The sequence below is a fragment of the Lolium rigidum genome, chromosome 3 (assembly GCF_022539505.1).
Source record: "Lolium rigidum isolate FL_2022 chromosome 3, APGP_CSIRO_Lrig_0.1, whole genome shotgun sequence".
In the NCBI taxonomy this organism is placed as follows: domain Eukaryota; kingdom Viridiplantae; phylum Streptophyta; class Magnoliopsida; order Poales; family Poaceae; genus Lolium; species Lolium rigidum.
The window spans coordinates 303,935,313-303,946,396 of NC_061510.1; the positions used below are offsets into that span (position 1 = coordinate 303,935,313).

An 11,084-nucleotide genomic window follows, 5' to 3' on the forward strand; every position below is an offset into this window, starting at 1 on the left:
CCATTGGTGGAGTTTGAAGCAAATGGCCACAAGTACAACTATGGCTACTTCCTCGCCGACGGCATATATCCAAGGTGGCAAACTTTTGTGAAGCCAATTATTCAACCAAGAGGTAAGAAGCAAACCCAATTCCACAATGCACAAGCGGCGGCTAGGAAAGATGTAGAGAGAGCATTTGGGATTTTGCAAGCCCAATTTGCCATTGTTAGAGGACCGGCTAGATTTTGGGACCAATATTGCCTTTGGTATATCATGACCGCGTGTGTAATCATGCACAACATGATTATAGAGGATGATCGCGGAAAAGATGTGGATCATACTCACTACGACTTGATGGGGGTTCCCGTGCAAGTGAGGAGATCCGCACATAGGATTGCCCGATTCATTGCCTCATACCATGCCATTCGGTGCAACGACACACATGATGAGCTTCAAAAGATCTCATGGAAGAATGGTGGAATTGGAATGGACAACAATAGTTGCATATTTGTTGTATTTGTTTGAAAACTATGTGTTGTATTGTCTGAAAACCATGTTGTATTGTTGTATGTTGGACGTGTTGTATTTGGTGTGAAGTATTGTTGTGAACAATGTATTGTATTTGGATGGTACAATTTATTTGTGAATTTTTATATATTGTTTGATCTTGTTGGATGCATACTTGTGCGTGTTTGTTGTTTGCGCCGCGCCCGCGCGCTGCAAAATAGCGCGTCCGGCGGAGGTGCTATTTTACCGCGCCAACACGCGCTGCAAAATGGCGCACCCGGCGGGGGAGAAATCGCTCCGACGCGCGGCAACGATTTACAGCGCGCCGCGATATAACGCGCCTGCTGGAGATGCTCTAAGGTAGGCTCTATGTGAGGGAGCTGCACATTTTTATGTTTAATTTTGATGCAAACTCCAGTGCAGGTATAGAAATAAAACATGTCAAAACCAGGCACCAGCAAAACGGATCTTATTTCGGCAGAAATAAACATCTTCATTCAAGAAACGGAAACTCCAAGATGCTACAGTGCAACAGGCTACTCACTATATGAATCATGAATCCCAAACAGTAAAAGCACAACACCGGAATAAAAGGCAATGGCTGAAAAGCTTCCTCAATACACGCTCATCTAAATTATAGACCTCCAAATGTGGTCAGCACCAAAAGGTTGAGACCCAATTAGATCCATCGTTGTACATTGACACTAGATGTTTAATTTCCCCAAGCAACAGAGAGGTACAAGTCTAATCATCTCCCGCTGTTTTGGACTTCTTTTTCTTCTTCTTCCCTTCAGTGGCTGTTTTAGGCTCGTCATCCGCTGAAGCATCACGGCTCTTCTTCTTCTTCTTCTTGGGAGTCTGGTCATCGCCAGTGGCTGCCATTTCCTGATCCTGGGGCTCCTCTAGCTTGTGCTTCTTTTTCTTTTTCTTCTTCTCTGTTTCAGGCTCAGCTTCAGCTGCAGAGGTGTTTGCCGGCTTGTCAAGATCCATGGCATCACCATCAGCCTCAGCTCTAGACTTCTTTTTCTTGCTCTTCTTAGCAGATGTACCACCGTTCTCTTCACCTGCCAAATATTTGTTCAGGGCAAAGTGTAAATTTAGATGCAAAATGACTTGAATTTAAGTGACCAATGAAGAGAAGTTTACTCACCTTCCTCCGAGGCTGTGTTGGTCATACCCTCAATTGCAGCTTTCATTACATCAAGGTTCTTACGTGGTGCAACACCCTTGTCATAAAATTCTAATCTCTCCTCAACTTGTTCGCGCAGCTTCTCACCAAAAATGGAGCTACTCACATCTGAAAGCCATGACCCAATGGGAAAAGCAATCAGAAAAGGCAGTCAGAATGTTAGCAATCAGAAAAGGCAGTCAGAATGTTTAACCTTTCGAAACAAGTCCTAACTAACCTGAATAGCAGTCAATGCGTGATGCAATTGAACATTTGTTTGCCAGGTATCTGGCCATTCTTCCCTTGTTCTTGGTTGATGCACGACCAATAAAAGATGAGTGGAATATGAGACCATACTTCGGTGTGTTTCCACGAGTTTTAAGAGCTCTGCAGTGAAATCAGGACATCAATCATAATATTTCAGAAACAGAGGACAAAGTTTGAATGCTTGACAAAACAGAAGATACTCAATATATGAGCAGAAGGATATAAATAAGAGAACTTGAAAACAGGGTGTTAGAATATATATAAGCTAACAATTACCTGAACAGCGCCTTTTCAGCACCTAGTATCTGGAGAGTGGAGGCAGGACATTTTGAAAGATTTGAAAGACTGCCAGCATGAGAGATTAAACGAGCTCCAACCATTTCACCAATCAATGAGGTCAGATTTGGTGCAATATCATTCATTTTCGTCACCAGATACTCATAGAGATTTTTACGGTACTCAGATAGATTCATGACTCTTTGAGCAAACTGTTGGACATTGATCAAATCAACAGGTGAAAGATCCTGGCCTGAAAATATACAAAGAAGATTATGTAAACCGCAGCTACTGTGGCGCAAATAAAAATTGTGGACATGTTTGTTACCCATAGATGCCTTTGCTGCTTCAACGATTTCTTTTGCCTTGTCCTCATCTCCAATCAGATCTGCTAAAGCTGGAATATCCTTTTCCGACAAATCAGATTTGTTTGTTACAAACTTGGCAAGCTTAGCATAAAGGTAGTTATCATTTACAATTTTGACCAGCTCAGGAAAATGCCATCCATACCACTCCCTGCATTATGATTACACAACAATTTAATGCACTCATACAACTGACAATATCACAGCGACAAGTGTACAAAACTAGTTGCACCATCAACAGTGGTAAAAAGAAAGAAATGCCATTAAAAACACCAAAAACATGCATGTCATAGAACATACTGCACTGCTGCTTAGTAAGAATGATATTTCAATACCATGCGATATGCTTTGAAATATACAGCAGTGTACACAAGATTTAAGCTGTAAGCCAAACAGTGACATGACTGGATATGTAAACTGACATAAACAGAGACAGATGTATTTGTTCAGGTGAACTGCGCAAAATAGTAGACTTGTGTTTGGGGTAAATATAGCATACTGACCAAACATGATTTATGCCACAAATGATACAAAAAAAAAACTGATCATACAAACGAAATTCATTGATTAGCTACTTTAAACTCCTGTGATTGTAAAAAAGGGTCGCTACACTGACAGCTAAACTGAAAACGTAATGAGCAAATTTCAACTCTAGTATCATTATCTAGAATTTTCTCAAGACTCCTTCATCAGCATCAATGTCATATGTTCTGAGGTAATCTAAGCCTCATCGCAATAACTAAACCAATGCATCAGAAAGTTAAGTTAAGCACAAGATAAGGAACCAACCTCACTCTCATGGAGAAGGAATTGACATCCTTATCAAGTGTATCCAATAGAAAGATCGCTTGAATGACCATGTTATCCACACGGTTCACATTGAACTTGACCTTTGCCCTGCTGTAGCTATGCCCCAGGCCAAGCTGAGCCTTCTCCAGGTCCGAAGGCTGCAAACAAAAAGCAAAAGACAGTTCAAGCTTTTACTGAACACAATGTAAGACATATCAGAAATAAGAAAATCCATCACCTTGAGTTGATCGATGAACTGATCAAAGTGCAGGCGCACAGCGCGAAGCAGTTCCTGCACATACTCGTTGGACTGGCAAGGGATTCCTGTGGCCTCGGTGATGTGGGAGCCGACCTTGGGCTCCATGACGCCGACGCTGAACTTGGCCTTCTTGCCCTCCTTGACCTTGGGCAGATTGAGCTCGAGGAAGTTCCTCAGCTCGTCGGTCATGATCCCTGCACCAACCCAAAATCAGCTTCCTCTGGGGAGACATGAAGCGCGAGGAGAAGGGGGCGAGAGGAGACGGTACCTTCGGAGATGGCGTTGCACTGGTTGAGCGCGTCGATGGCTGAGGAGAAGGGGGTGAAGCCGGCGAGCTTGACGGCCTTGCTGAACCGCTTGAGGTCCAGCACCGAGGAGCGGACGGCGTCCACGCTCTGCCCGATCTCGTCGATGCCGTAGGCGTGGAAGAGCGCGTACCCCGACGCGGACTCGAAGAGCAGGTAGAGCGCCATCTCGCCGCGGGCGCTTCGCCGGCGGCGGCGGCTGAGGGGTTTGGGAGGGTGGAGGCTAGGGTTTTAGGGGAAGAAGGGAGAATGAGCTTCGCCTTCGCGGGGGCATATTTATCGCGGGTTTTCGTTGTTGTCTGGGCCGTTCGATTGGATCAGCGGTCCATAGACGAAAACCATCGACCCGAAAGGAAAGAATAATGAATTTGTGCAGAATTTAAAAAAAAAAATCGAAATGGGGAAAAATCGCCCAGCTTGCATACAAGGGATGCACACGGCTTTTTTTATTAGATTATTCACAACATCTTACAAGAGCAATACAAAAGATCAAACTCGAAGCCAACCTACAGAGGGATGAAGGGGGTGACAATACACCAACTCACATCATCCAAACAATCAAATGCCTTCTCAAGCCGCCCAATAGCAGGTGAGAAGCACATCCAGTCAAAGCAGACTCTCAGCGCACACCAACACACACGCCACAGAAATCGCTACCGCCGTCTTTCTCGCACCATCTTCAAGAGGATCACCGCATTGACCTTGACAGACCTGCCGTCGATGTCACCATGACGCCAGACAGCTCCACCATCCTGCACGTGTCCTGCATTCCGCGCCCGTCTTCGATACTCTGCAGCTCCACGCCGCCGAGAATTATCAACGTCAACGTGGTAGATGAACACCACTCCACCAAAGATCCACCTCCATCCAGTCGCTGCTCCAAAAATGATGCCCCAAGCGGTAGAACGATGCAGGAAGCACCGTCATCATCCGATCCGGGAAACCCGGATCTAGGGTTTCCCCCGGAGCAGCACGAGTGAGTAGATGCGGACTACGACGACGATGCCTTCAAGAAGGAAGCGACGCTTAACGTCGCCATCGCCCGCCAATCGTGGCATGGTTTTCACCGACAGCCGCGAGTCCCCAACTCGGCGAGAGCAAGCGGAGAGGCTAGCAAAGATGATGCCTTCGCAAAGAAATGACACCAATAGCCGCTGCCATCATCCGCCAAGAACGAAGTCAAGGCGCGGTTTTCACCGGTGGACACTTCACCGCTAGCACGTCATCGACTAGATCTTCATCGTCGGAGTAGACGGATCATGTGATCCGCCACCCCAGCACCCAGCCGACCTCCTCCGGCGAAGAAAGAGGCCACCACCACCAAACCCGGATCAGCCCTGGCATCCTCGAAGAAGCAGAGGGGGCCTGAGGAAGATTGCCCGTTGAGGGAGAGCGTAGATCAGGCATGAGCCCGTCGCACGTCTAGGCTCACGGCCTAGATCAAGATCAACGAGCGCCGCCCAACTACCGCTTCCGCCAACGAAAGCACCCCACTCCGGTCCCCGCCACCCTGCTCCACTGCCACTTGAAAAGGGGGGACGAGTCGCCGCCGCGCCCCCGATCTCCTGGCCGAGGAAAACCGCCGCCGCGCCGCACAGGCTTTGCCCGGCGACGCCGAGGGCGACGGCGGCGGGAGGGTTGGGGATTCTGAAGAGGCCGAGGGAAAGAAGGGGTGGGCGCCCCGGCGTGGCGCGGAGGCGGTAGGGTTGGAGGGAGGCGGTAGGGTTAGGATTCTCAACCCTCCCGAGTTTCAAATAAGATGTGAGAAATGTGTGGGAAGGAACTGCACAAAGGTGATTTACTTTTGCAGGTTCGAACTTGAAACCATGCTTCGTAAATCATATAAAAAGTTGTTCACACGTTTCCACAAAATTACAAACATGTCACATATACCAAAGAGGAGGCTCAGTCATATAGACGATGTATTCTACCAAAATATGGTCCAACTTATTCAAAGGCATTTACCAAGTTAGTATCAAGTGTGTCCTAACGTTTTAGTTCCTATAAGTAATTACCTCGTAAGAATCAAGAGGTGGTGGTGAATATCAATCGAGTTAGGGGTCGTTGTGGTGGAGTACTTCACCGAGGCTACATAAAATTAGAGGTCGTCATTACGAAGACGGTAGTTGAGTATTCTTTTTGAGGATTATGTTTACATTTTTCTAAGTATTTCGTCTCCGCCTTCCCTTGTAAAACGATGTAATGAACTACCCTCATGCTTGCTTTTAGGTATTTGTGATATAAAAGTGAGATCTGTTAAAAATATATAAAAGTGAGATACGCAATTATTTTGACATGCAATACTTGGAGTAATTTAAAGTTGAACGCAATAAACCGCAAGAAAACTTGCTCCGAGTTTCAGAATTATTTTTAAGTGACAGTCGTTTTTGTTATCAGTACACACGTATTGCTTGCGTCTATTAAATACCCATGAATTTCTATGAAAGGGGTAAATTTGGTGTGCTATTGTAGCAATCGAGTGAGGGGTCACAACTTTTCTGTATACATTATGCAAAAAAGTTGTGAATGAGGATGGTTGCGCATCCAACCCTCCGGGGCTCAAACCCTAAGTTTAAAGCCATGTGTGCCTGATTAAAGAGGAAGATTATTTTCGAGGGAGGCGGTGTTGACGAGTGAAAGGACGAGATTCGTCTAGAGGGGGTGGATATGTCTTTTAAAAATAATTATGGATTTGGCTTGTAAGAATACGGAATTAAAGTAACATTTCTTTTACAAGTACAAAACCTAAATAAGTTATGCTAACTAAGTGCACCAGCAGCAAGTTAAGCTAGGCAAGATAACAAAAGATATATATATACCACAAGTGATAAGCAAGATAAAAGTACTTCACGCATGATGGCTATCACAAAGAAGTAAACTCAGGTATAGAGATAACATAGGCACGTGGAGATGAAGATATATTCTCATGTTCCCTTACACGGAGTAAGGTACATCATGTTGGAGAGATGCGGATTACCACGAAGGTCTAACGAAGGCCGCAAAGGCTCACCTTATTCTTCAAGGCCCCTCACCAAGACAAGGGCCCTTTTCTTATGGATAGTTTTCCCTCCACTCCGGCGATGGCAAGCTCTACAACAACTTCACAAGCTCCACAAAGGCATGGGCCTCTTCACAATCTTCCATGAAGAGGTCATCGAGGCACCAACCCTCAGTCAACTAGGAGGTCACCCTACAAGAGTAAAAAGCTCACGATCTCTAACTCAAACAAATTATAATGGAGATCTCAGCACTACGCAAAGATGCAAAGCAAGAACACCAAATGTGTGTTCAAAACCTTCACCAAAGCAACAAGTGTTAGGGAGGTATTAGAGAGGAAGATAAATGGTGGAGACCAACAAATAACGCCACGATTAGATCTAATGATTTCTCCTCACTTAGAGAATGAATTGATTAGTAGAGACTGCAGATCTATGTCTCTTCCTCCAAAGTCCTCAAAAAGATACAAGAATCATATAAGGGATGTGAGAGGAAGCAAAACAAAATTCAAGATCAACAATGGAGTGTGATAAGAGAGAGAGCTAAAGGAATGGTGCACCTAACCTCCCTAAGTAGGAAGAAAGGGTATTTATAGTCCAATGAAGAAAAGTAGCTGTTTGGAAAAGCGCAACATCCTGGTGACTAGCCCGTGAACTGGGCTAGCCGCGATCCGACCGGCATACAGGTCGATGACACCGGCTCCCACACCGGTTTGGCTAAAGGCCAACCGGTGGCCCACCGAAACAGCCTCGGTGCACTAGGCCAGCCGCCGGGACCTGAGCCGGTATGACCGGTGGTCACTGGTTCGGACGACGGGCCAACACCGGTTCGGTACTATGTCGACTTCCAGCGGCCATCGACGTACAGGGCGCACGTCGGGCATTCCTAATGAAAATACTAGTTCATAGTAATTATCCTAATTCCAAAACCACACATAGGGGCAATGTACCCTTACAACAAGGCCAAAGATATGTTGGGGCAAACCTAGGTTGTAGCCCACCCAAACTAGTAACAAAAATATGCGAAATTGCATGGGTGAACCTGGGAGCAAGCGCAACCTATATGGAAAAAAAATATAATAATTCAGAAAAAGGTCAAAAAAATTCAAATGTTTTTGGGAATCAAAGATGATCATGTATTGTACTCGTATACGGAAGATTCACCATGGAATAACTTCTCTTGTTTCCTGGGTGAAAAAAACAGACTTGAAGGTCCTATATTAAAGTACTATTCACGCTATATCCGTCATAGATTTGGTTTTTTTTGCCTGAAGTCAATGTGAAACATTTTTTGGCCAAACAAATTTATACGAGTACAATACTTGATTATCTTTGATTCCCAAAAAGATTCGATTTTTTTTGACTTTATTTGAAATTACTACATTTTTTAGAGTATATAGGGTGCGCCTGCACCCGAGAGCCAAAAGTTCGGGTCACAAAAATATGTGCCTATATATGTATTAGTTAAGCCCAATCCGCTAATCTGCCAACTCTTTAATCTTGCTTGCACATGCTAGGACCCTATAAGCAAATTTTCCTATGTATTAGTAAGCCCAGTCTAATCTACTAATTCGCATCAATCTAACCAACATAACTATTTTTCTCTGGCTTTCAGCGCTGAATGTTGGCATTGATAGTGAGACACATGTGGTGATTTCACCAATCTTGAATTTCAGACTTTGGTCTTTAATAGGCATCACGAGTGTGTGTACGTGTGCTAGTTGGGCACGTGAATGTGTGCATTCATATTGTACTCGGTGTTTCTCTAGAAGAAACAATGTGCTCCCAATAGCTAAAATGATGCTCCCACTTGGGTCCTTTCACTTCCCACAAAGAAAAAGTCATTAGTATTCTCTTTCATAAACATTTCATCCCAGTGCCTTAAGTATGTTTGGACTTTGACCTCCTTGTAATCCCTGCTGCTATATATAATCATTTTTACCTGCAAAAAATTATTTTAAAAATCTATTATATATATATATATGTATATAATTAGATTGAACGTTTTGAATTACCAAATTCGAGATTATCTGGCTTAACATTTTTTGTATAGAACTTCCATACTTGTTCCCAAGGACTTTGAACTATCATGCTTAGAATTTTAACAAAAAAAATTGCGGGTATAGAATTTTAACAATTAATTTCTTGGAGTTCCAATGCACTACAAAAGATAGGCATGCAAAAGCGGATTCAATTTGGTTGCAGAAAAAATGGTCGATCAGATTGAATCCCACCAAAGTTATGTGAAAGATGATTTTTTTTTTGTTCGTAGAAGGTCACCATTTGTCCTAGAATATTACAATACAGAGTAAATATCAAGAAATGTGCCTTTTAGGGGACTAGTCACATAAAACCTTTTGTTAGAAGTGCTGCATCTGCATAACCACTTTTTTTTGGCAAGATGTATCACACAACCCAAATTCATGTTCTCATCAAAATAATACAAGAATTATTTGTCATGGCTGACATTGCAGCTTCTCCACAAGCAATCCAACACAAAATACATTGCAAGTTCCCTGCCAAAATTTAATCAAGCTAAGCAGTGTGATCTCTAAGACCAATTCTATCCAACACTCCATTTTATCCTCTTGCAAATCCCCAAACTCGTATAACCCTAACCCCAACTCAATTAATATTTGTATCTCCTTGCCACATGGGGGTTACCATGTGGTCCATTCCTCTTAGTTTTTTGTGATTAGTATGATGAAAGAGAGAATCTGGATTGTGTTGTACATCTTGTCCAAGAATCGTATCTATGTGATAAACTTCAGAAGTTGAGTTTTTTTGTGACTAGTGAATAAAAAACTGGGTCTCCTTGATAACTAGTTTGCAATATAAGGACATGATTTCAGAACTTCACAAAATTATATCCCTGTTTGCACACTTGTTGATCAAATCTCAAAGCTAGGGTTAATTTTCTTTTAAACAAAGTCACCCCTTCTTTTTTTTAGTCTAATTCTTTTATGCATGTATTATCATCCAATGATTTTTGTAGAAACCTTTGGCCCTGTTTTCTTATTGTATCCATGGATCCAAGCTACATCACATAACAAACTTTAAGGATGAGTTTGCTCTTCATACTATATGAGAAAACTCATCACAAACGGCTAGAAGGCATATGCCCACTCCAATACTTACAGGGCTTGCCGTGCAAATAAAATTTTACATCATCATTAAGATCTATACAAAAGGCACTTCAAAAGTTAGATGATAAAGAACGCCTTGTTGATGGAAGAGATGTCCACGTAGAAGCGGAAGTTGATATATTCATGTATGCATCAGCAAAAAATGCAACCAACTAGACATTGCCATATTGGTTTTAGCATCGTTGGCAAGCCATCAATTACTATTATGGAGAAGTGCTTAATGCAATTACAAAGCTCACATGTGTATGCATCTTTCTTATGGTACGTATGCATGACAAACCATTTTAGTTTTAGAAAGTTCAAATAGTACATCAATTTACGGAGAATATTATATTGTGTTATGTTGGATTGCATAGGCCTTGTACCAGGGTACACACATTATTTCGAAAGTACCATCAGCAAGAATCAAACAATACCACATCATGTTATGGTGGCCTGTGATTTTAATCTGAAGTTTGATCATGTGCTTGCTGGTTAAAAGGGTTTGTGCATGTGCATCCTGGTCGGAAGGGATCAACTTCAGATGCAAGAGTCGTACATGATGCACTAAAGCATGGTTTTGAAGTATCTCCTGGTAAAAATTACCTTATAGACATTGGTTAGGTAATTGTTATGTATCCTGGTACCATGTATCATTTACGAGAACAAGAGCTCGTCAAATGCCAAGGAAGTTCAAGGAATTATGCAACCTTCGGAGTGCAGTACAACATATTGAGAGGACCAGTAGTAATACTGAAACTATACTCAAAGTTGCTATACTGGAATTTGCTTCACATTACTCGGTTAGCAAACAAATTAACACATCAGTTGTTAGTTGTGTCGAACAATTTATCCGTCTACATGACGGAGATTTATCATGGTCTCAGCATAGTATTGTTAACATTTATCCAGAACAAATTGTTGATGTGCCAACTGGAGAACTACAACTATCATGGTGATGTACAAGCTTTTAGTTACTCTAGAGAAACTGGAAATCATAAGCGAAACAACATAGCACAACAACTGTGGGCACAATATACATCACACA

General features: G+C 42.9%; 1 protein-coding gene across 1 annotated transcript; it reads right to left on the reverse strand.

Moving 5' to 3' along the window:
* Positions 1 to 1,074: 1,074 nt before the first annotated feature.
* On the reverse strand, positions 1,075 to 4,098 carry LOC124703650 (nucleolar protein 56-like). The gene is made up of 8 exons (XM_047235872.1): positions 3,879 to 4,098; positions 3,590 to 3,804; positions 3,352 to 3,509; positions 2,526 to 2,713; positions 2,198 to 2,450; positions 1,893 to 2,041; positions 1,637 to 1,783; positions 1,075 to 1,550 (listed from the first exon to the last, which is right to left on the reverse strand). Exons 1-8 carry the CDS (start codon positions 4,081 to 4,083, stop codon positions 1,231 to 1,233), a joined length of 1,635 nt encoding a protein of 544 aa, XP_047091828.1. The 5' UTR covers positions 4,084 to 4,098; the 3' UTR covers positions 1,075 to 1,230.
* Positions 4,099 to 11,084: the final 6,986 nt, after the last annotated feature.